Consider the following 26,078-nt stretch of genomic DNA (forward strand, 5'->3'; position numbering starts at 1 on the left):
CCCTATACTGTCTCTCCACCCTCGTCATACTCAACTACTATCACCTCAGTGCACCTCCCGTCACTCTCCCTACTGTCACCTCCTCATCATTTCCCACTATCACCTCCATACTGTCCTTCTCCTCAGTCATCCTCCTACTACACTCTCATTCTGTCACTCTCCTCGTCACTCTCCACTGTCACCCTCCTCATCTTCTCCCACTATCACCTCCTACTTGTCGCTCCTCATCATTCTCCCCACAGCCTCCACCCTCCATAAATGTCGCCTCCTCCTCGTCATTCTCCCACTATCACTCTCCTACTGTCACTCTCCTCGTCATTCTCCCACTATCACTCTCCTATACTGTCGCTCTCCTCGTCATTCTCCCACTATCACTCTCCTATACTGTCGCTCTCCTCGTCATTCTCCCACTATCACTCTCCTACTGTCGCTCTCCTCGTCATTCTCCCACTATCACTCTCCTACTGTCGCTCTCCTCGTCATTCTCCCACTATCACTCTCCTACTGTCACTCTCCTCTTGTCACTAACTCTATCACTCTCCCACTGTTACTCTCTGTCACTGTCAGTCTCTCCATGTCACCCCAACTGTCACTCTTCCTCTGTTAGTCAGCCTACACCGCGGCCTTAAAGCATCATAAATGTTCTTTAGACACCAGTCACTATGATACAGATTTGCTGGGCGGGTCCAGGAATTACTAAAGACAGGATAACCTCATGCCGAGTTATAATGGCAAATTCTGAGTAGCAAAATCAGTCCAAACCAGTAATTGTGGTTAACAATGTAAAATATATTTTCCAATGTATATAAAGATTACTTTCATAACATGATCATCAAAAGAACAATGATAATAATTGAAATTTTAATCTCATATATACCCGACTTTTCTTTTACATAATTTTTATATATTTTGATTTTTCTTTTACTCCATAACGCATTTGTAAGCCCTGACGTCACTAATTTTCTTTGCATACTAACATTTCTTTGATTTCAACTAGATTAAAACGAGAGTCCCCAAGCACTTCTCACCCCCTTTCAACAAGAAGCTCGTTTTAACTTTGCGCACACTGACAAACACCTGCTCCCACCTCCTCGAATAACAAAACTTCTAAAATGAAAATAAAATTATATAAAATACAAGTTTAAGCTGCTCTCACACTATAGTGCATATAGTGCAATCCATGATAAATGCTAGCTACTTACTTACTAACCACTTACCACTTACTTATACTAGCCACTTACTTGGTGGGAAATTGTACTATTCTGCTAAAAAATATTTTAAATTGTATATAGTGAACAATGAGCTGCAAAAATAGTGGACATGCTAAACGCCAATATAACCCTTTTCTGCATGGATATATGTGAATCAAACAAAAATATATATTTCATGCAAATATTCGGGAGAGTTTCATCCCTCATTGATGTAATTACATCACAAAACTAAAATTCTTTACTAGGTATTCTTTTGATTACAATGTGGGCATAAAACCTGGAGACTATCATCAGAAGCATTATAAGCAGTTATGAAATCATGAGTCTAAAATGCCATAACTTTTGATGTGAAGTGCCACGCAAAGGTTATGACACACTATTGTTACGATGTCATGAACACTTGTGACACTGACATTGACCCCCCTAGAAACACAAGGCACTTCAGTAGAAATTTCTTTGTAGATTGGCTGGTTACACCATGCAATATACACACGTTCATTGACACATCCTGGGTAAATCTAGATCCCACCACTTCACAGAGAAGGGCTTGCGCTTGGTGTTAGTGCCACAGTGCACTTCGCCACCTTGCAGATGGTACGTGTACCAGTCGTCCAGGAAGTAACAGGACAGGCCAAGTGGCTCCAAAGCTGAGCGAACATACCTATGCCATGAGAAATCTGCAGTTAACATGTGTATGCACACGTGACATCTTGAGTAACCCTTATAAACGGGTTCGATTGTACCTTTGAGGACTATTACTGTGCCGCTACTGCCGCTGCTACTGTTATTGGTGCTGTTGCTACTACCGCCGCATAAAGCATCGTAAAAAAATCACATGCATATAGTACATACCTCTCAAATGCACACTCGCCATCAATTACTGGGCCAAACGGTTTAGGAATGGCAAGGTTCTTCCCCAACACCAACATGTTGACCATATCTGAGAAAAAAACAGAGAGAGTTTTTCATTAGCGCATCTATGTCTCTGCCTATGTATATATGTTTCACATCTATGTATCCTTTCTTCCTGGACTCTTCCCGTAATGGTTATGCCATCAGAAAAACAAAGCTAAATGACAAAATGTTCAGCTGCTAAAACAGAATTATAGCTACTTTACTGTATTCCCCGTTGTAGCTTTAGATTTACTCCACACCTGGAAAATAGCTGGTAGCCTGAGGTTCAATCGTCTCGTTCTTGGGATCCAACTCGTTGATGAAGATTTCGGGAATATCTACAATGTCCCCTTCCTCTAGTCCAAGTTCCCTCTTCAAAATGTCTCGGTTGAAGTCAATATATGCCTGCAGGAGAATTGTTTTACACTTGAAATAGCACTATTGGGAAGTTTACTGCCCTCCTCTCTACGTATATCTACCTTTCATAATATTTCATAGACACTAAAATATTATTAGTGAGCTCAGGTAAGCTTTATTCTATCAGCTGGTACAATCAAACCTGCATTAGCCACAACAAAAGATACCATTCAGCATTTTCTGAGTGAGTAATCTTTATATACAGGTTTGACTGTACACATTTCCATCACAGATTCAGGAAATAAACCATTACAAGTACCTGGAACTTTTTATTTTCAGCACGCAGTGTCTGGTTGGCTAGCAACTCTGAGACTGTTTCCTGCTTCATTTGCTTGCTGCGGCGCGATGCCCTCTTACCTTTAATAATCATAACAGTATTACACCACACACGACCAAAAGAGCTTTCACACTTATAAGCCACTGTTAAATTAACAGCACCTCAATGATACAGAGTAATGCAAATTACTTATAACATACGTATGGAATATGTGATGGTTACTGATATTAGAAAAGTTTTTGCCGAAAATATGTTTTTTTTGACAGATTTGCTATATAAATATGACAATGCATATATACACGCACACACACACATATACATGCACACAAACGCACACAAACATCTGTCTTTATCTATCTACCTTCAAACATAACTACATCACCATGTCCATCAGTCTGAAGCTTCTCCAAAATACCATAGGCCTTATTTGGGGATGCCAAACACAGTCGGAATCCCTAAAATCACAAGGTATATCAAAGTATATATCAGAAGTAGATAATTTAGGGAATCCCTATTATCTAGGGGTTCACTATTATCTACTTCTGATATATATATATATATGTGTATATATATACATAAAGGCATAAACATATCAATACAGATATACTATTGACATGTTCATGATAAAGATATATCAAGTAGTGACAAGTAAGCATATAAACAAGCAATGAAAATATGAAACAACAAATCATAATGATAATGATAATAATAGTAATAATAATAATTGAAATAATTGATAATACTACAATTTTGAGTCTGGTGAGAGTTCACATTTTCCTGCCAAACTTATTATCTAACAAAACTAAAACAACAACTTTTCATTACCTGTCGACTACCAGGTACAGGCACGAAGGTCATAAACTCATCAATATGGCCAACATTTAGCCAATCAGAAAACAGCTCAATGACTGGCTGAACTTTCTGTGCATACAGGAAACGATTGACAACTCTCATCATGCGACGGCCCTTTAAAGAACTGAAATATGTTCAATTAGAAACAGCTGCAGTTAGGTTATACGGCTTACACACGCCGATGTATGGTATTGTTTAAAGTGAGAGCTTTGAAATAGATATATATATATAGCTAAATACAGTCAATAATATATTTTTTGTCAAATAACCATGTCTTATTTTTCCTATTTTTGTTTGACAAGGTCTTTTTACCTGGTTAAGGCATTGCCAATGAGGATGCGTCCAAGAGGAAAATCCTTTCCATTTAGTTTAACAGGAGGGCTGACCTCTAGGTTTCCAAATGAATCCAGAGAGTTTGCTTTGTGTCTGCTTGTGTTCCGTGTTGCGTAACCAAAGTCTGGACCCTATGAAAGGAGGTTTAAATGTACAGTGAATTTATATTTACCAATAGAAATGCACATAATCACAGATTTAATTTATCATTCTATATTCAACTTACAAAACGTCTCTAGCTAACTACACGAATATACTTGGTTGGCATTACTTTCAATAGATGTTTTGCGTATATTCACATATGAATATCAACCAGCACATTTTTATCATTTAACAACATGGCATTTTTTAGAAAACATGTTAACAAAATTGTTAACATCATTACCAGGCACTGCCTTTGAGAGAATTTGCAGAGACCTCGTTCCCTTGGCGAGTCCAGAACGACTGCCATCGGTTGGCGCTGGGGGACCTCTGTGTAGCCAAGTTCAATCTCATCCTATAAAAGCATCCAGCAAAGTATAACATGGCACATTTCCTCAATTACTGTTCGTAAGATCACTATAGCAGATGATTATACTCGTGCATGCACACGTTACGATACATGCACATACACACACACACACCTATGCACACATGCACGCCATGGTGAAGCAGGATAAGCATTACCTATTTCCTTCTTTAGTGTACCAACAAACCTATATTAGTTGCCACCCCTATAGGATGGATATCTGTATATAAAGGGCATTGTTGGCATTTCCTTTGAGTGACCTTTATATATTTTTCCCTGTAAACCTATTCTCTCTTGCATAGCAGCTGGCTTCACTAACTAATTCCTCAGTAAAATTCTAAACACCAACTTATAAGGGTGTTACAAGAAACAATTTATTTGTTGGATGAGTAGCGTTTGTCACATTTAATTTTAGTTTGTTTATTACTGATGTGTACCTGCATCCACCGGTCTCCTCGGTTGCCATCCAAACCACAGACGACCAGTTGAATGCCGGACAAACCCTCCACAAAGCCCCTCAACTTCTCAACAAAGCTGAGAGAATTTAAATATGCGTACACAAATTAGTGGAAGCACTATAACTGAACATTAACATTAATTACATGCACATGTAAGAACAGTAATAACACAACAATCAATTCATCATCACTATGATTTGCTTATTAGCTGATGTATCACAATACCAGCCATTTATACCAACATGGTACATAACAACTATATCGCAACGTATATGAATGTGATCTTTACTTACTGTTTGTTATCCCGTGTATCACAAACATAAACAATTTCAGCTTCAAGAGTGTTTGGTGTCATAATCCATGGTGCAACACGGAACTGTACCATATCCTCATAAATGGGTACATCATCCTGTAAAATAAATAAATACAGCTGCAGAACTGTGAATTTTTAGCTAATATATCTATGTTTAGATAATATATTGTATAATTATTTACGTTGCAAGAGACATATTCTTGAAAACAAATCTTTGATAAAGCTTTTTTTTAATCACTCCTGGTGATGAGTCATTTTTGTAAAGAATGAAAGTGTCAATGACACTGTAGCTCACCACAAAAAAGGACACAAATGAGTGAGTAAGAAGAAGTCAGTTTTAATTGAGCAACCATCGACGTACATTATAGAAACGATTGCCATCTGTATATCGCAATAATAATTTATAAACCAAAATGAATCACAATTTGTGACCGTAGATGGCGCTATACCCGCTTTGTAGCGATGGCGCTTGAAATAAATAGGTTATGCTGGGTTCGACATGTTTTGTAAATCTTTACTCTAATATAGACGTTTTATCGGCAGAGTGGACAGGAAATACCAATTTTGCATTAAAGATATTGTCAATGAAATCTTGTAAAACGAACCAGACGAGTGTGACACCACAGACTGTTTGTGTTTATATAATATGCTATATAATTGCCAAACCCTGCCTAATTTGCATAATTTTTTTTTAAATATCAAAACCCCTAGCCATTATTCATTCACATACCAAAAATGAGCAAAATCCGTTGAACCTGAACTGACTAATGGCAATTCCCATTTTTGCCAAAAAATTGCCTTGGCTCGAAAGTACGTCGACTGGCGTGCTTCAAAATAGGACGTTCCATATGGGAGCATAGCAGTAACAACTAAACCCAATTTCAAACATGTGGGTCAAACGGTTCCTGAGTTATCGTTGACCGAAACCAAATGTTGACGAACGGACGGACGAACGGACGGACGGACGGACGTACGACGGACGACGACCCATGGTAATAGCTCAACTTGACGATGTCAAGGTGAGCTAAAAATTAAGATGCATGCATGAGATGCTTAGATTTAGTAGGATATATATATGGTTATACTGTACTAGGTTAAATTGAACCAAAGCAAGCAGAGTGAAGTTTGTACAGCTTTCCCTGGCCAATAAATCATAACAAATTGCATGTTAACACAATTCCTTTTTAATATTGTGTTAATTAGTAGTGTAACGTTATATTTATGTTAGTTATGTTTTATTAGTGTAACAAGCCTTTGTTATAGCATACATGGCCACCCGTAGCTATAAATGACAAACCTTGAACAAGGCTAGATGAATATGCAGGAATCCTTCAAAATAGCGATCAGGAAAACTCAAGCCTTCAACAGCAAACTCTACTTCGCCACCCATTCCTGGATAAAGTACTTCTGCGGCTCTCTGTCTCGGACCAATAACATGCTTGTTCTTCATCATTGCTGAAATATTACAAGATTTATTATTATAGATTTAGTAAGGTAATTGTGCTTCCATAAATACAGATTTAAAATGTTTTAGCTGCTTTTGAACAAAACACACTTTTGAAACAATATAGTGCTGTCGTCACAAATTCTCCCACCTTCTGTATCCGCAGTGAGGTAAAACACTCCCACATAGTCTGCAAACTTGTCATCCACATACAGCTGCATGCTGTATCCTTCAGGTAGCTGTTCAGGTCCATCTGTGTTAACATAAATAAGTTAAATAACTACCCAACTGCTACACCATGCAGTGCCATACACTGTAGTGTTTCACACCTACATATGCTTACTAGGAGAACAAAGGCAGGAAGCTGTGCAGCCATCCCACGCACACGTGAACTTCTTGCACAGATGGATGACAAAAACACACACATAACTTGAGAGAATTACATATGAATGCAAGAGGAAATATCTATCCAGCACCTCAGTACTATCCATCATGCATGCACGTACTAGACTCTCATTGCACTTAGCAATTACTCTTTTCGACAATAGTTAATGTGCCATGTGTTGTACATACACAGGAATTCACTAAAAAACTGCCCTAGTAGTGCATTTATATAGACACACACACATATCATATACGCACACACACACACCCACACACACACAAAAGCGTGTGCACACTCACACGCACCACACACACATATGTATGTTTATATATCTGAGCAAACCTGTGCGCAGCATCATTCGGCCCATGTCTAGCAGGTCGAGAGGTCCGTTCACTAACTCGTCATCTGTGTCCCGCATTTCAGTCTCATTTGCTGTTTCGCAGTCACTATTCACCAGCAACACAGCGCCATATCCATCCCGTCCCCACTTCCACGAGTTCTGCAAGGATGGTTTCCAATGAAAAGTATTATCGGAAACATCGTGCTCATACAACTAAATCGGGAAATTCTGTATTGATAAATAAAGAACAGCATATATTCATTGTCTATATACGCATTGCATATATCTGTGCAAGTTGTGAAGTAACCAAAAAGATAACTTAAATGATAGAAATTGATAGTGTTACACATGCTTCATATATATGTTACTTCCTTTTATATGAAGTATTTAGAACAAAATGAAAAACACAACTACCTGGGGCCCGTTGTCAGAAACAAAATTAGTCTTAACATTAGTCTTAACATTAACTTTTTCTCTTAGACCGTTGACAGAAACGCTGCGGAGTTACGAGAATGAAAAATCGTAGCAGATTTCCTCATAACAATACGAAATAAAGTGATGTCGACGGTCTAGGAGAAATTGTTAATGTTAAGACTAATGTTAAGACTAATTCTGTTTCTGGCAACAGGCCCCAGGTTTTTATTTTATTTTCATTCTTCAATGAATAATGCAGCTATCTGACTACAGCAGATAAAAATACAGAGTCAGACCTTGTGTGGACTGTTTTTCTCTACGATTCCATCTCTATCGGCATCTACATCCAGTGAAATGTCTACACATGTGAGATGAAGATCAGCCTTCCCCAGATCTTCACCATCCACATTATAGAACAAAAATTCGACCTGTTCAAAACAATAACTACTTGTATAATTTTTTCATTCTATTTTTTTATACAACTGCAGTTTTGCCAATCCACATGACAGCATTTAACCTCGTTGAGTCACACATAAAGCTTCTTGAGCAGCTATTTCAATATGAATATGGACGTGTTATAAACTAATCCGGCCTAAATTAAGTTACATTTAGTAACCTGGCGACTCTCTATTCCCCGACATCCAATGAATTGTACAGCTGGAAGCAGGAGATGTCAGCAAACGATTACGCACGCCTATGTTATTACGCTGTGACTCATATAGGCGTGGGTACTGGATCTGCCTTTTTCGCATGTTCACAATGTGCTTTGAGCCTACCATGCATTACGTGATCGCAATCAATCTACCGTATGTCGTTGCCTACCCGTTTGTCATTCTCCTGCCGGCTGACGGTGGCGACGTGCACGTACGCGACTACGACGGGCGCCACGTCCTCCTCGCTCCCATAGCCGCTAACGGACTCCTCACGGAACTTCACCGTGATGTCACCGTCTAGGTCACTCACGAGACCGTACCTCACCGCTCCTTCTGGCGCAACGCTGCAAGGAATTTATATGTGTGTATATATATATATATATATATATATACACATGGCTTTCCTGCTCTCTCCTTGATGTCAAAACTTTGCTGCTATCCATCATAATTTCTTAAGCCCATGTAGTACATATAGTACCAGACATGGTATCATCAGGAGTAAGATAATATAGATCCTATATTATCTTACTCCTGGTATCATGGTATCAGACGTCTAGTGAATCTGAATTTGAATCGGGTCTGAAATCTGAATCAGAAACTGGTTATAAAAACACACTTTTTTACAGGTTTAATATCAAAATCAATATCTTTGGATACCAGGTGACTCTTTAAAAACTTCTTAGTTTATAAATACCGAGTTTTACGTAGAGAATCTAGAGATTCTTGAATAATGATAAATAGGATAATTTACATACTCTTCATCTACACAGGTGCAGTGACTCTACATATATATGGGTTTCAATAGCACATTTTCAGTATATATATATACGTGTGAGTGCTGCTGTACCACACCTATGTTTAAATTGTGCAGACCCTAAGTGTACCACTAGTGCACAGCAATAAAATCCTTTGCCCAAATCATTAACAGTTATACAGCTCCCTATACACCCACACCAGGAGTAAATAAATCATAAACCACCCAGGCACACCCATGCAAACATGGCCTGCAATTCATGAACGTTATAATTGAACAATGTATGAATATAATTTTAAATGTAGCCCACTCAAATGAAATCCCCTCGAGTTAGGGGTATGGCTTGTATAGGTGCAATGAGCAGGAACTGCATTCATGACTAACTCTACACACTATACATAAACTTACATTAGCTAAGAGAAGAAAATTCAACTCTCAGTTTGTATTGCTTCAAAAAATATCAGTACGGGCACAATAAACATTCAGACAACATGCCACTTTGAGCAATAATTCTAAAATGAAAAATTTGTGAAAATATTTGTTCATTCAATAATTTCATAATCCTTGCAAAAGAAGCTGCAGTTAGGCCAGAGCTAACTTCAGCGATGCATACAGATTTAGGTAAATACACAATTAAAATACTTACCTCGAGATTCTTACACAGATTTCAGTTTTTACTATGACAACTGCAGATGCGACATCATTTAATATCAAATTGATTGTACGAACTCCTTCATTTCTACTGGCTCCAGGCCCTCTCTCAGATAAATAAGATGTTCCTTCCATTGGTGAAAGAGTAACCCTACATGACAAAGGTAGAGAAGAACATTAAAATGACAATAAACCAACTAAGCAGGGTATTAGTTAGTAATTGGCTATATCTTACCCTTTTCTCTATCTTCTGCCTGTGATATATGCCTATGGTATAGAAGGCAGAGCAGACCCAGGCATGCAAGAAAGGAGAAGAATACAAGAAGAAGAGCAGAATATATAAGAGGTGAATAACTAGAGGGGAGAAGGTAGAAAAGGTCAGGAATTGTGAGAAGGTAGAGGGTGCAAAAACTAATAACAATAAAATCTTTGATCAACGGGCATTGGGGTCTTTGGGATATGGATAAATAGCGACCTGAACCCCACTCTACAGTGTACCAGAGCAGCGAACAAAGCGATGGGAGTACTGAGATCGATCAAGAAAACATTCAAGTAGGTACGTAGATAAAAGGTGTTTCCTTATCTTGTACAAGACGTTCATCAGACCCCACCTAGAGTACTGTGTGCAAGCCTGGTCACCCTACTATAAGAAAGATATGGACCCGTTAGAAAAAGTGCATAGGAGGGCAACCAAGCTAGTCCACTCTATACGTAATCTGGAATACGAGAGGAGACTGGAAATCCTAGGTCTATATTCACTGAAACAGAGGAGAGTGAGGGGAGACCTGATCGAAACTTACAAAATTTTAACAGACAAAGAAAACATTAATTAATAGCAACCAATTTTTCACACCGGCAACCGGAACCACCAGGGGTAATCCCCTGAAACTATTCAAAAATAGATCCAGGCTGCAATTGCGACAGCACTTCTTCAGCCAAAGAGTGGTGAATGCATGGAGCGCACTGCCAACATTTGTTGTCGAGGCCAAAAGACGGTCAACTGCTTTAAAAACAAACTAGACAAGTTCAATGGTCCAAAAACTGGCAAATGTCTTTCAATCCAAAAATGTGCACCAGCCTCACAATATCAAGGAAACAAACCCAAATAAACCAGACCTATACCATCATGGGAACCAAGCTCAAAAAGGAGGAACATCAACTCTACCTCGGCGTGGAGCTCAGTGATGACCTCTCTTGGTCTACCAACATCAGCCGGTCGAAAGGAAAAGCAACCCGGGCCCTAAATTTCATCAGCAGAAACCTTGTAGGATGCCCAGAACCTGTCAAAGAGATGGCATACAAAGCAGGCCCGTAGCCAGGGGGTTCAGGGGGTTCGCACAACCCCCCCCCAAGCAAATAAAAAAAGAAAGAATTTCACCTCAGGTATGCACTTATTTTAATGTAACAAGTGCCGCGGAGTGACAGCGCTCATCTCACGTCTACTGCGGTGACTCTGTGGTGGAGTGGTGGGATTCTAGTAAACCCGGTTAGTCCCAAATGTGTTCACATACGCGCCGAAACAGTGAAAGGCACAGGGATGCAGGGTTCTGCCCACGGTGGGCGGCGGTGGGCGGGTGTGCCCGGCACTCGCGGTTGCCGCCTGGCACTATAAATCTCCGCCCGGCACTAATTTTTTATTAAAAAAAAAAAGGGTCTGATATATGGGCTTTTTATTGCTCAGAATGCAGGAAATTGAGTTTCAGACTATCCAAAATCAAAGATTTTCAGGGGGGCATGCCCCCGGACCCCCCTAGATTGGCTTCGCGCCTACGGCGCTTGCATCTTGCGACTGGATGCGCCCGGCACTAAAAAATCCTGGGCAGAACCCTGGGGATGGTATCAGGAACCTTCTCGAAGGAATGTTCGTTGAGATCGTTATGAAAGTTGCCACGAGATGGCGCGTACGTTTAAGTGTCTTAAGATTAAAGATGGAAGCTCTCATCGTACATAGTAGCAACAACTATTTGCAGCACAGAGTAGGCGGTAAGCAATCATCCATTTACCTACGCAAGCGCCTCACAGGCTGAAATAGAGAGCTGCCAGGCCTTAACTGAAGTTAATGCAGACAAAACTACACGAGTGACTATCACCCACCACGATGCACTGGCGGAGGGTGGGCGACTCGGCAGTGTCGCACAAGTTACGGATGCGTACCGGACTGGACAGTTACCAGGAATGCGCCATGAGAACATTTTAGCGAGCTTTGAAAGCATAAACCTTCTGTCGAGACCGAAAGTTAGCTTTGTGAAATTTCCAACGTGTGAGCATGGCTGAGCGCTCATACGCTCCGCACGGCGCATACATGTATAGCATTCTACTAGCAAACCCGCGCAGTCAAACGTGCTTTGCTAACAGTAAAGCAAATCCATGTGTTAGACCCTCGCGTGAAGGTTGAGTCAGGAGAAGCTTGATCCCAGTTGGACTACTTCGCCATGTCAAGCGGAAGTACATTTCGATCGGTCCTCGTTCGAATAAAGCCATACAAAATAGGTAGGTTCACCGCTGAAACAAAAAAGTTTTTCAATCGCTCCGTCAGACCATGGTCCTCAGAAAATGGTCGTAAGAATGCTAGCCCTGCCTGCGCCCAATTACCTTTAACCCTGCCTGACCTTCCAATTTCAGGCCACTAGTGATGGGCCTTTTCCTACCATGGTGCGTAGTACAGCCGACTATCCCGAGCCCCCTAGGTCCAAAGCCGCTTTAGATTTGTGCGTGCAATTCGTGACCATTTCCTCTCTATACCTTAAGTTTCGAGTTAGGGAATGTTCCCCTTCTTTTACACCCTCTTGACCTTTGACCCCCAGCTTACGACATCCCAACTCATTTTCGGATTACCCCCCACCACACCGACTATGAATCGTACGTCGAGCGGGTCTTCAGGACTTTGTGCCCAACAACTGTCTGCACGGAACGCGATGGACGCACGCCGGACGACGGCGCCGACTGTCACGCGTACCTCGTGCGATCTACAAATTAAGCCTGCATACCTCGACCTATGTCAATTGAGCCTCAATTACATTGCTCAAAAATTCCCCCACACCCTCCCCCCCCCGCTCCTGTCGCTATGGCTCTCCTGTCTTTGCGCTTCCTGCGGCCCTCACAGCTTGCCAACATTTTAAAAACCGAACCCGCCCAACGTATAAAGCTGGCCTACGGTGGCCCTAACTGAAAGCATACGTGAGAGGCAAGCCTACGCCGAGGTTAATAGCCAAGTAGTGGTCGGCGCATCTCACAACACAGAAGGATATATTCTGCCCTCCCCTGCGGAGAAAGTGCAGAGCACGCGAGCAGCGCGCTTTCGTAAAACGGGAAATTAAGCAGCAAACTGCAGAGGCTGTACGACAAATATGCACTAGACCTACAATGCGCCCTCCTTGCAGGAACGCAAGCTTTTGATCAACCGACAGCCCCTATTCTGGAAAATAATCAATGGACAAGCAGCAGTCGACATTACCATCCTTCCTCACCAAAAGCAGCCAGCATATTCCGCGGGCACACAACCGCGCTTCATAGCAACAACCATCAGAACTCGCGACACCCCCCCCCCCCCCCCCCCCCCCCCCGCCCCCCCCCCCCCCTGATGGTACAGCCGCTCAGCCGGCTCAGCGGATAGCAGAAGATGTTCCAAGATCCTATCTTATCAACTAACATCATCTTATCCAATCACCGTACTCTGAACATCAATCTCTATCTTGAAACGCCGGTTCAGCTTCTTTCCGTTAGAACAATTCAGAAGCCTAGGAACCTGCTACCGGCGGAGTCACTTTACTCACTAGTCAACAGCCACAGCAATTCACTGGGATCCCTCTGGCCCCAAAACATCTGAGCTCAGGCAGTATCGCTTAGCTTAAAGCCAGCCTCGAGACAGCCGAAACCACCATCACGGGGGGCCTTGGGGGCAACTACACACAGCTTCGCCAAACAGCTATCTGCCCAGCTATGCAACTGAGCTATTGGCAGCTATGGGATCCGTGCCCGCGCCGCGCCTATGCATGTACGCCAGGCGCACGGATCCCATAGCTGCACGCCGCTGCATTACTGTCGTAGGACGTTCCCGCCGGGTCGCGTTGCCGGACCTTTCCGCAGAACTGCCGTGCGAAGCCGCTCAGCGCTGTCGGATCAAGCACCTCGCTTTCGGAACTGCTTATCATCTAGTATCCCGTCTCATCTGGATCTCTGGAACACGTACATTACTGCCTACATTTAAAAATGTTCCCTGCAAATCTCTCACGTGCACCTGGAGTCTTTCCCGCACTCCCTGGACGTTTATTCCTTATACGGACTGTCCAGTATAGAAGTAGAAGTAGAACTAGAAGACTTACATTGGACAGATATGGGTATTATAAAAGACCACACCCAAACCCAACACACCTAAACCTAACCCCAAACCTAAACAATTGGGGGGGCAAACCCCAACCCAAAAAAAAAGAACCAATGGAAAATGGAATTTAAAAAAGAAGAAAGAATGGGGGAACAGGACATCTAGACTAGACAAGGCCAACAACTAATACTGAATACCAAATCATCTAGGATAAATCCTGAACCCCGGCCGTACCACCAGACACCATACTGGTCTCTACATGCAGTGGCAGCATGCACAGAAGCCGGTTAACACGGCGATACTTATAAATGATAAGATTGCTATAACATTACCGCAACGTCAAATCTGGAGTAAATCGATCACCGAAGCGAAGGCCAACACTAAGGAGAACTTAGGAGAAACACTAAGGAGAAACTTCAGTGAGAGTTTTGTAACCACATGCTGCACGTACCTTCCTTCACTCTGAAGCAGGACACCGGTAATGCCTGTTCAGCAGCAGTTTCTTAGAACTACTCAAGCAGGAAATTTTGCTTGCTCAGACGCTTCATATGATTCCGTTCAGGTTTCTAGAGCATTTGATTACGTGCAGCGGCTTTTATCATATTATTCGCCACTTATGATGCGTGGGCCTGTTTGTATATGTTTGTGCAGCCAAGCGGCTCATAGGTGGCGGTGTTTTCCACACTACGTAGATGGGTTACTAGTCTTGTTACCTTGTTCTCTTACATCAGTGAAGAGTCGGTTCCCCAGTCTTCTCGTCTTCATCGATTTAGATTGATGGATTGACTCATTGAGAACAATAAATTTACCGATACAGATATAACTAGAAAGGTTTTTGATTTACTCACCTAGAGTTCTGGAAGGAGACACCTATCCGCGATGCCTGGATTACTTCAGCTTGAATAAACGTAACACTGCATATAATACTACTAATAGTAATAGTAATAGTAATGATACTGGTGATTTTTATCATGATAATGCACTAAAGTTTTAGTATAAACTGTAAAATTGGCTTCCGCTTTCCAGTAACTTTCTTGTCTCGATGTGACACGCTGTCACTGTAGTGTGTAGTTGACCGAATCCAGAAGAGTTTAGCCTAATGGCTACTAGAGCAAGCGGCCTGGGCCTGTAGGTGTGCCTTACCGAACGTGTAATCGAACGTGTTACCGAACGCAGTACGCGAGCCGAATACTTGGCTGTTGCAGTGACAGTGACACTTTTAGGAGTTGTCTGGGGTCGTCGGTACGCGGAAGCTAGGTTCCTATTAGGCTTTACTGCGTCGTGTACCAAAACCTGTCGAAAAACTGGTTGTAATTTGTCGTCAAGTGACGCACGGGCCACGAAGGGTCGTTGTCGTATCAGGTACTACATATATGTACCCGAGGTAGTTTTAGGTTGTTTAGTATTACTATTATGTTTATATTTTTATATGACTATGAGGTATGTTTAGGGTTAGGGTTAGAGTACACTTCTGTAGTACAAGTCGGGTACACTTTGTCAGTTTGTGTATACATGTATAGATACAATAATGTCACCCAAACACAGGATAGCTAGGGTTACAACGCGTCCCTATATCCTTTTGTGTGGAGGAACCCCTGAGTGAATCACTCAGGGCGGTTTGCTAGTGCGTTTTCAGAGACTAGAACTTCCAAACTGGGTTTATTCTCAACACGAACCTATAGCTTTCTCCGCTATCTTGGAACTTACTATGTATCACAATACTCTGTATTAAACTAATATAACCTGTTACAAAAATTCGAAGTGACGAGCGGCGAATATACTGAGCGCCATTTCGGATTACCAATGCGCATAGCGATCGGCAAACGCAGCACCCTCCGATTGGTCGGTGAATCCGCTCTTCAAAACGAAGTAAGAGGCTTTCTCAGAGGGTCTATGAAAACGCACCAGCAAACCGCCATGAGTGATTCACTCAGGGGTTCCTCCACACAAAAGGATAGGGACGCGTTGTAACCCTATCCTGTGTTTGGGTTACATTATTGTATCTAATACATGTAGTACCTGATTCGACAATGACCCCTTCAGCTCAAGTGACACTGAAGGGCCTAGTTCATTCATCCAGAGTTGGAGGCCTCTGAACCCTGGATACAATAATGTAACCCACCAGCAGTAGGGTTACAGAGAACCCTACTCTTGTTGGGTTACATTATTGTATCTACACTGAACCCCAGAATTAGAATGTTATGTTGACATATGTGATCAGTTCATGCAGCTGTAATAAGGGAATTAGCAGATACGTTAGGATAACGAAATTTAATGTATCATTTTTAACAGGCTAAATAGAAGGTTATAAGTTCTTGTATGAGTTGAATAGTTTTTAGGGTTATTGTGAAGTGGTGAGACTGCTGCTATCCGCTGGACTTCTGAAAGTTACTGCTAATTCATGTGCAGATCATGCAGATATACATGACATTAATCTACATAATATATATTATGTAGATTAATGTCATGTATATCTGCATGATCTGCACATGAATATATGACACTACCTGTGCACTAACTTACATATTCAACTATGAAGATAAATAGTTGTAATGATCTATACACACATATTGTAAAAATATTATAAGTACCCGGGTATAAAATAAAATAAAAAAATATATATATTAAAGCAATAATAAGAACTCGTGAATATTATATGTAGACCATATTTTGCTGCTGATAAGTTACTGAGTACTTTATTGTTGGATATCGATAGTCGTGATTGACTATGTTGTACCCAAACTTGGAATCTTGGCACAAACTAGGAATTTCAGCGCATTCGCAGTTTGGGCAACCAATTTTCTGATTGGGCAAAACCTGTTACATATGTTTATTAACTATTAAATATTAGTAAACAAATTAATAGTGACCACCAGCAGGTTCCCGTTCTGCAGACACAATGCGTGACACCCTAGACCCTAGTCACTATCTTGGTAGCATTGAAGTGTGCCATCGACGGACAAAATACATGGTGTGTGTATCATGATTTTACATTGACAGTTGTTGGCCTCCAGCTCAAGATATAGTTACCTGACCAATTAATTTTCCAGGGCACAATTTACTAGATTGGACAGATACCAGCAATTGATGTGCAACTTGTATTACAGCTCTATATATTCGTTCCGCCACAAGGCCAATTAGGGTATATGTAATTGTATGTCTGTGAGTCGGACTTGAACCTGCGGGTTAGGGGGTTGAACCGGGAACCGCTGGCAAAACGGCGCTAATGTCGCGCACTGAAACATTATTTTACTTCCTAGTATGGATGTGATTACCAGACTTGCAAAATTTGTTATTCGATATAAAGAAATGAATTACGATGTGTATTAATTGTTTCTGGCATTGTGATATGAATTAAGCTTTTTTATTTTACAGTTCCATGCAAATACTACCAAGCATAAATTTTCTTACACTATAACTGTAAACGATGCAAAGGACTACTGGAAGTACTGGACAAGATTTTATGTTAGAGTGTAAAGCAGCCTATCTGACAATTAAAAATTCAATCGAAGAAAACCTGACAAGCAAAGATGACCTATACAGAGGTACTTTATATCAGAGAGCTACTATACGTTATAGAACATATGCTTAAAAGAAAACTGAATTCACAGTAAGGCAATGTGTAAGCTGTTTTCATTATGTTAGTTTATTACAAGACCGTTTTCATGCCAAGATTTTGGGCAACCATGATATTAACATGATAAATCATATCATTCATTAGTGTAATGTACATTAGTTGTTTTGGTCTTTATTAAATTGACTACGTCACGAATTTTCTATGGTGTATATTTGTAAAAGGTTTGTTGCAATTTTTTACATGAAAATTAAGTATTAACCGGACTAGTACATGTATCCTCAAATTCTTACCTGATAAGATTGTTTCTCAACTAGTTAAAAATCCAAAAAACCTGGGCGATTTGATATGATCATGGCATTAAATGCTTTCTATGGGCTATGTATGGGTCACGAGAGTGTTCACACCGAACGGAATAGCAAAATAGGAAGTATAATGCAGCTATTTAATCATAAAAAGTGAACAGAATCACTTACATTTTGTGAAAAGTGGACATTTTTTTTTTACTTTACTATTTTCGATGACGTAATCACTTTTAGTGTATACATGTACTAAAATGATGTCATCTTTTAGCTTTGCAGCAAACTGGTAGAAATCCTTCTCAGAGAATTGTACTGAAATATTGGGAGCAAGAAAATGGTAAGTTGCCATTTCTTTTTAGCTCAGCTGACGAAGTCAGATGCAGCTTGTAGAATTGCATGATTGTCCGTCCGTGCGTCCGTCAACAGTTGGGCACAAATCTTAACAGCTCGACGTACGGTCTTGATATTCGGGACGTGGGGGGGATCGTGAAAAGGACTCGGGATGTCGAATTTGGGGGGTCAAGGGTCAAAGGTCAAGATGTGTCAATGGAGGGGGAATATTTCCCCCTTAACTTAAGGTATAGGAGGAAATACAGAATTGCGGCACAAATCTCAACGTCTCGACCTACGCTCTTAATATTTGATGTATAGTGTGATGGGGAGGAATCGAAACCCATCACCAGCGCGAAATTGGAGGTCACAGGTCAAAGGGCCGTGGGGGAAAGGTCAGATATCAGACATTTTCAGAGGACATGGTCTAACGGACCGAGTGCAAAACATTTTTGTTTCAGCGCTGACCTACTGTTTTTTATCACTTTATTGAAAGGACCATGAAATCTACTTTAATTCCGCTGACGTGCGAAGAGTTATAAGTGTCTGATAACCTTTTGACCCTCAAGAGGAGGGTTAAACATGGATTTGTTGACCGTTAACAAAGGACTGAACTGCTTTTGCTATTAGAGCCCACTCCACCCATCCCTCCCCCCCCCTCCCCCACCCTCCCCCTCCCCCTTTCCCTCCCTCCCCTCCACCCTCTCCCTCCACCACCCTCTCCCACCACCACCACTTCGCTCGCGCTCGACGCATATCCATGATAACATGTTAATATAGCGAAGTCATTAAAGTTACACAGCTGTATCTTTATTACTGTACTACCAGTAGGTATAGCAAAGCCTATCATAGATTTTAGATCTGTATTAGTAGTATCCTAGATATATACTCAGAGCGCGAACGCGGTGGCAGGAGGGCGCACTTGATTCGGTTACTAGTGAGTTTATCAGAAGAATACCTGGCCACAGTACACGTCAGTTGAGCGCTGTCGCTCTGCGGCACTTAATTGTTATAACCGTAGGAGCTACTTTAATATATGTAAGCAGTTGCATCTACAATTTAATGAATGAATTTATTCACATCTTATTCTGACGACGTATTATCACAGTGCAATACAATATTACTTATTATTTGAGTAAAAGTCACACATAGTTGCCTGTCGTTTAGATAATCAATTATTATTCTATCTGCATGGTACTCAGATATTCTGATATTTATGCGGTCGTTTTTTATTTTTAATCTAAGTTCAAGCATCTTACATTATCTAGTGTCTTTCAGGTACAGTGTCATTCAACAAATTCTGCTCTATTGTGAGGTCTGAGGCACCCATGTCTGAAAACCAGCTGATAAATGCTTTCCGTAAAATTGATGTAAACCACGATGGTTTTATCAGTCACGAAGAGTTCCTCTCTGTTATGACAACTGTAAGTGGTTTGGGTAGTACGTGCTTGTCTGTGTGCGTGCATGCCCCGTGTTTGTGTGGATGCGTGCATGCGTGTGTGCACGTGTGTTCCAGGGGGCCTGCATGATGGCTACACTACAGTGTTTCTAAAGAACATGAAAAACAAGATTGAATAATTACTGTATTTTCTGCCATTATTATGTTGTAAAATATCTCATTGGTTTATGTTCATATCTGCTCAGACCGAGTGAGCACACTATAATGAAACAAGAGAGTAAAACAAGACCTGCTACCTCATTATTTAAGCTTACTGAGAACAAAAATGACACTGGTGACAAGCAAAGTGGTAGCTTCTGAGTCATTCCAATTGTTATTCCTTATCGCATTCAATAAAAATAATGACGAGGAAATAATATCTAGCTGGTGTAAGCTAGTAGTAGTCAACAAAGAGTGACTCAGTGTTAATATTGCTGATTTTATATTGCCGTTGCAGAAAGGAGAACTGATGTCACCAAGTGAAGTGAGGGGAATTTTTCGCAAGGCAGATATCAATAAATACGGAAAACTTGATTACAAAGAGGCAATATTTCGTTTTTTGTTCAGTCATTCCAGTAAATTTATTTAAGTATTATGTGAGTGTCTACTCACTATATATGACTATGAATATTTCTTGGTGTTTATGGTGGAAGACTCAAATAACACGTTTTTTCTGGGCTTGTAGTTCTGTAAGATAATACTGAAGACGGTGGAACAGTGTCAGTCAGTAGCTGTGGAGCGTATGAATGACATGCAGACGAAGAGAGCGAGGCATCAGTCTGGAGAGAGTCACTCATCTGCTGTGAGTCAAGATTCTACAGTCACTCTAGGAAAGAAGACACCTGAACCAAAGCCTAGACGATTAAAAAGTATGTTTAAGCTATGTTTGAGTTAGCAAAATGATGCCGGTTTTATGACTTCGTTTAACTTATATTTGTATGGTGAAGTAACACGAAGGCATGCAGGCATGTTTTCATCAGAAGCCAAATAATAAAAAATACTCTACTGTTAGAGCTATTAAATTAAATCATATACACCAATCGTTCTTTCAACATTGGATCGAGTCTGTTTGTAAAAAGTTGAGGTGTAAAGTGAAATTTTATTAAAAGAGCCAATTTCCTTTTGTCATATATTATAATCAAAATATGCGTTCAATATAGCAAAAAATGTATATATGAATTTACTGTCTGTCTTTAATTAATGTTTTTATAGGAACAGAAATAAATGTACAAGATATAAAGAAAGCAGCTGTTGCCAAGTTAAAAACGAAAGTTTCAAAGCCATCAAATTTACAGGTTTGCTGGACTTTGTAACTAATTTTGCAATGGGCATTTAAAAAGTCGATTGATAAGCTACTTGTGTTGATGCTCTGTTTAAATTAGCACGTTACAGTTAATAATATCATTTGTTCAATTTTGCATTTATCTAGCATACATGTTAATATATTTTAGTTAGTTTGCTACCACAACTGTGCTATAGTGCCAGGATGTGTTTCCTACAGTTTCGTCAAATTACGTTCTTTTATGTCCTAACGTCCTTACATTTTCAGCATGTTTCACGTTTCTTCGGTGTACATACTCTTCTCTAGTTATTGCATAATAACGTATCTTTTGCCATTCTGATGTGTGCAGGACTGGTACCACCATAAAAGCAAGGGGATCTTCTACCTGGAGGAAGATAGCACCGTTGTTAACCATCACTACATCCTCAAACTGCCAAGGTCGTCGAGTGTGTGGATGACAATAGAACCATACAGTCCCACAGCAGAAACTGGTATGAAAACCATGTGTGAGCTTAGTGAAGTACTAATCATGAAAACCATGTGTATACCTAATACTTATAATGGAAACTATATAAAACCTGCGTGCATGGAAAATAAGAATCGATGAAATGTTAAATGCTGAGGCTTGGGATTTGAGGCTCACACGTGTAGGAGTAAAAAAATGTCTGTGATTCTTCACATCCCAGGGAGGTCTTGCCGGGGAACTGAATAGTATAATACACATCAAAGTTTTGAGTTTATTATGACCTATGGTATTTGTGGCAGGCGTAGAGTAGCTTCGCTTCCCTCGTGGTGCCACTTGATAGCATGTCTATTAGGTGTTTGTAAAACAAAAATAATAGGTATTTGAAAGTTTCAGCAGATAAGGGAGTTTTCATTATTGATGATTGGTATGCATTTATGTAATGTATGTATAACGATTTGATTTAGGAGAAAAAACGCACCCAACAATCGACACAGCTCTCTACATACTTAGACTAGATGGGGAACATGCAAGTACTCTTGTGACGTGCACAGAGAAGCGAGACAAAAAGGTATTTATACATAATATAACCATGTACAGTTGTACTCTGATTGGTAATAATATTTAGACAATAGACACTTGTCGATAAAAGACTCTTGGCATGTCTCTTGAGTGAAATTTAGACAGCAAAACCACCCCTATGTAACGGTCACCTGTCTTTAAAGTACACTTGGCATTTCCCTTAACTGACCCGTACATACAGGTTTGGTTATAAAATGGTGTGCCCAATGTTTCTAATAAGCATTTTATGGTATATAGATGTGTATATATATATATAATATTTATTTATTTAATAAGTGGATGCTCATGTGAGTGTGTGTACTTGCCACTGTTGAAGGGTGTTTACTATGTGCGGGTGGACCTGGATTCTGGGAAGTATTTGCTGCTTCCCTTCACTACGGGTTGCCGTCTCAGGCCACGCCTGCGACAACCACACACAGAGTCTCGACTGGTGAGGAAAGACAAGGAGAAAGTGCAGCTGACAAAGGCATTCCGGTAAATTAAGCTTATATCTTTATTTACAGTTTCATAAAATTATGTGTTTATGAATAGAGGCATGTATGAACTTGTCATTTATACTTGCAATACTACCCTATACGTGTGTATTCATGTGTTTATTTGGAGTATTACGTGGAATTATATGTGTTTGTGACTGGAGGCAAGTGTCAACTTGCCATGTGTACTTGCCGTACTACTCGTATCTGTGTAACATACATGTGCTTATTTAGAGTGTTATGTAGAGTTGTATGTGTTTGTGACCGCAGGCAGGCATTAACAGAGATCTTCGACATGTGTGACCAGGATGACAATGGCTTGCTCAGTAGAGAAGAGTTCAGCTATTTTAACTTGCGCACAAGTGGAGAAGAACTTGCAGATGACGAGTGGACCGTTGTTGAAGGTATATTATATATATATATATATATTGGCTAGGATTCTTTCTTGGAATTTCAATAAGGATATCCCTTAGTTGGCCAATTCGTCCCTGATTGCTAATTGGGAGTCAGTCATGCATGTCATAAGCGGCCCAAATATGCAGGTAAACTTAACCACTTTGGAAAGGTATACATTCAGCTGTGAAAACATAGCATGACTGTGTTGGGATTGTCAAAAGTAAGCAACTGGAAATTAAGGCATGCCCATTAGCTAATTAAGGCATGTCGGAGGATTTATGGGATGTTGCAAATTAGCTTCAGTTTTTGGAGACGTGTGTTAATGGCCTGGGGAGAACTCTGTCATCCCAGGAATGGGTTAGAGCCTCTATGATACTCATCGCTATTCATTCACTTGTATAAATGCATCAGTGGTGCTATATAAGGAATTAAATAAGAATTGGTTGTCTTTATATCTTATGTAGTTTTTCTGTATATTTTAGTGTACTCGGTTTGAACTGACATAACTAACAGTAGAATTCAAAGATTCATTATCATGCTTCAGAAATTTTTCTTTGTAGCTATGACGAATAATAATGTTATGGTAAATAATAAGTAATAAATGAATTCTTTCTTGTAGAAAATGTTGCTCTACAAATGGGTGAGTTAACTCAGCAGGGCTTCATAGCTCTGCACCAGATGGAAGCAGAAGATAACGAAGGCAACACAGAGGACTTGTGGGTGACCTTGAACACCATTGGCTACAATAAGAATTTGCAGCTAGATGAGGTGAAGCCCAACATTGTTATGTCCGTCTGAGTAGTTGTCGCTCATTAAATATAGATTTTTTACTGTAATGTTTTGGGGGTGGGATTATTATTAATTTTGCTTCATCATACTAAAAGAAAAGTTATAGGGATACAATTGATTCTTCCTGCTGTGTATTCTACAATTAATTATTGAATACATGCTTGCATAATCAAATTCACATTGAATATATATATTTTTTACTTTTGGAACCATTAGTTTTTGCCTGAAGAAATTATTGTTACGATTTTACATTTCTTGAGTGTATTGATGCTATGTTTCAATTTTGCAGGCTTGCCCATTCAAGCTGAATGTTTATCTGGATGAGTGTAAGGGAGAGCTTGTCACCAACGGATCACTGACAACCGATTTACGATTGGAGGAGGCCATATGTCAGTTTGCTAACACCAGAGGGAGTCACCAAGTATTAAACAGTGATGATAGCGTTGCACTACTCACCTACATGTGTGATACAAGAGTAACGCTAGTTGTTCACAATAAGGTAACCAGCTTTAATGATGTAACCTTAAACCATTCATAACATTTTTCAAAGCAATTATCATATACATAAGCAATTTCTTTGTCAATTACAAAGAAATTCTATATGGATCACTGGTCCTCAATTTTCGATGCGCAATCTCAACATCAGCTAAACTTAAGACATGTTTCCTCTGTGCGTAAATGAATAAACATTGCATTTATTATGCGAGTAATTCTAAAAAAACGTTTTTATATCTAGTCTTCGCAGACTGTGACGGTACATTTAGACTGCAGTGAAAGTACAAACTGTGTATCAAACCACTCTTCGCTGAAGCACCAGATTACTGTACCACGAAATAATTTCAAGGTATTTATAAGTAAATAAAGTTATAAGTGTTTGTTTCGGTGATTGATAGTTATTTTCTATAAATAATCATGCAATTAAACTATGCAGGTGTTTAGAAACATTGGGATGGCATCAGACCTTTTATTTTCAACTATTCTGTATTCGATATGCTTTTTAAACTGCTTTCTCAGCATAACTCATTTCTAAATAATCAATAATTATATCATAGTGGGCATTTTTGTTATAGATTGGTATGCATTTAATGCCAGAGGATGAGAATTCCGAATGGAACATCAACACTGCTTGTAGAATCGTGGGACCATAATATCATGATAAATGTGCCATGTCACTATCCTCAGCGTACATCAACACAGGTTATGTATGCGGATTACTTTTTAGCTCGCCTTGACATTGTCAAGATGAGCTATTGCCATAGGGCGTTGTCCGTCGTACGTCCGTCCATCCGTCCGTCCGTCAACATTTGGCTACGGTCAACGATAACTTGAGAACCGTTTGATCCATATGTTTCAAATTGCATACAGTTGTTACTCCTTTGGGAGAGATGTGAACGTCCTATTTTGGAGCACGCCAGTTGACCTACTTTCGAGCCACGCCCACTTTTTGGCAAAAATGGAAATGGCCATAAGTCAGTTCACGTTCAACGGATTTTGCTCATTTTTGGTATGTGAATGAGTAAGGACTGGCCCTAAAACATATTACAGGGCTTTTGATATTTTTTGTAAATTATGTAAATTAGGTAGATTTTGGCAATTTTACTATGCATTTCAGTGTTTGCCTACGGTCAACGATAACTCAGGAACCGTTTGACCCACATGTTTCCAATTGCATACAGTTGTTACTCCTATGGGAGAGATTTGAACATCCTATTTTGGCGCACGCTAGTCGACCTACTTTCGAGCCACGCCCACTTTTTGGCAAAAATGGAAATGGTAATAAGTCAGTTTAGGTTCAACGGATTTTGCTCATTTTTTGTATGTGAATGAATAAGGACTGGCCCCAAAACATATCACACAGGTTTTGATATTTTTTTTAAATTATGCAAATTATAGGTAGATTTTGGCAATTTCACTATGCATTTCAGTGTCTGCCTACAGTCAACGATAACTCAAGAACCGTTTGACCCACATGTTTCAAATTGCATACAGTTGTTACTCCTATGGGAGAGATTTGAACGTTCTATTTTGAAGCACGCTAGTCAACCTACTTTCGAGCCACGCCCACCTTTTGGCAAAAATGAAAATGGCCATCTAGATTCATTCGATTTTGTTAAATTTACCTACCTACCTACCTACCTACCTACCTACCTACCTAATCATACCTAAGTGTAATATTGTGTTTTAGATTCTTCGTTGCAGTAATTTGACTGGAATATTTTATTGC

General features: G+C 40.1%; 2 protein-coding genes across 8 annotated transcripts; one reads left to right on the forward strand and one right to left on the reverse strand.

Moving 5' to 3' along the window:
• Window positions 1-768: 768 nt before the first annotated feature.
• On the reverse strand, window positions 769-15,287 carry LOC106811147 (protein-arginine deiminase type-2-like). Of its 2 annotated transcripts, none has more exons than XM_014814690.1 (17): window positions 15,074-15,287; window positions 9,900-10,055; window positions 8,669-8,843; window positions 8,143-8,274; window positions 7,435-7,591; window positions 6,859-6,960; window positions 6,561-6,718; window positions 5,244-5,359; window positions 4,930-5,026; window positions 4,370-4,480; window positions 3,964-4,115; window positions 3,625-3,775; window positions 3,161-3,254; window positions 2,782-2,879; window positions 2,366-2,510; window positions 2,064-2,151; window positions 769-1,872 (listed from the first exon to the last, which is right to left on the reverse strand). In XM_014814690.1, exons 1-17 carry the CDS (start codon window positions 15,196-15,198, stop codon window positions 1,707-1,709), a joined length of 2,223 nt encoding a protein of 740 aa, XP_014670176.1. In that variant the 5' UTR covers window positions 15,199-15,287; the 3' UTR covers window positions 769-1,706. The 2 variants fall into 2 exon arrangements, with proteins under 2 accessions (XP_014670176.1, XP_014670183.1); XM_014814697.1 differs by lacking the exon at window positions 15,074-15,287 and adding an exon at window positions 14,677-14,876.
• On the forward strand, window positions 14,651-25,145 carry LOC106811161 (EF-hand calcium-binding domain-containing protein 7-like). 6 transcript variants are annotated; one of them, XM_014814715.1, is made up of 15 exons: window positions 14,651-14,703; window positions 17,601-17,770; window positions 18,373-18,438; window positions 19,710-19,855; window positions 20,327-20,413; window positions 20,555-20,738; window positions 21,082-21,164; window positions 21,501-21,642; window positions 22,082-22,185; window positions 22,513-22,670; window positions 22,940-23,073; window positions 23,685-23,833; window positions 24,144-24,353; window positions 24,591-24,698; window positions 24,925-25,145. In XM_014814715.1, the coding sequence occupies exons 2-15, from the start codon at window positions 17,653-17,655 to the stop codon at window positions 25,000-25,002; spliced, it is 1,767 nt and encodes a 588-aa protein (XP_014670201.1). In that variant the 5' UTR covers window positions 14,651-14,703; window positions 17,601-17,652; the 3' UTR covers window positions 25,003-25,145. The 6 variants fall into 6 exon arrangements, with proteins under 6 accessions (XP_014670201.1, XP_014670194.1, XP_014670208.1 ...); XM_014814708.1 differs by lacking the exon at window positions 14,651-14,703 and adding an exon at window positions 14,961-15,133; XM_014814722.1 differs by lacking the exon at window positions 14,651-14,703 and adding an exon at window positions 15,386-15,467.
• The last annotated feature ends 933 nt before the right edge of the window (window positions 25,146-26,078 follow it).

Source organism: Priapulus caudatus, unplaced genomic scaffold (assembly GCF_000485595.1).
Source record: "Priapulus caudatus unplaced genomic scaffold, Priapulus_caudatus-5.0.1 Scaffold18, whole genome shotgun sequence".
Taxonomy (NCBI): Eukaryota; Metazoa; Priapulida; class Priapulimorpha; order Priapulimorphida; family Priapulidae; genus Priapulus; species Priapulus caudatus.

Coding starts and splice junctions, on each gene's coding strand:
- LOC106811147 (XM_014814690.1), bottom strand. CDS start 15,198: ATGATAAAAATCACCAGTATCATTACTATTACTATTACTATTAGTAGT. Junction 6,961..7,434: donor CCGAATGATGCTGCGCACAG/GTTTGCTCAGAT, acceptor ATGTTAACACAG/ATGGACCTGAACAGCTACCT. Junction 2,511..2,781: donor CTGAAAATAAAAAGTTCCAG/GTACTTGTAATG, acceptor ATTCTCCTGCAG/GCATATATTGACTTCAACCG.
- LOC106811161 (XM_014814715.1), top strand. CDS start 17,653: ATGCAAAGGACTACTGGAAGTACTGGACAAGATTTTATGTTAGAGTGT. Junction 22,186..22,512: donor CAGAGAAGCGAGACAAAAAG/GTATTTATACAT, acceptor CCACTGTTGAAG/GGTGTTTACTATGTGCGGGT. Junction 23,834..24,143: donor AGAATTTGCAGCTAGATGAG/GTGAAGCCCAAC, acceptor TCAATTTTGCAG/GCTTGCCCATTCAAGCTGAA.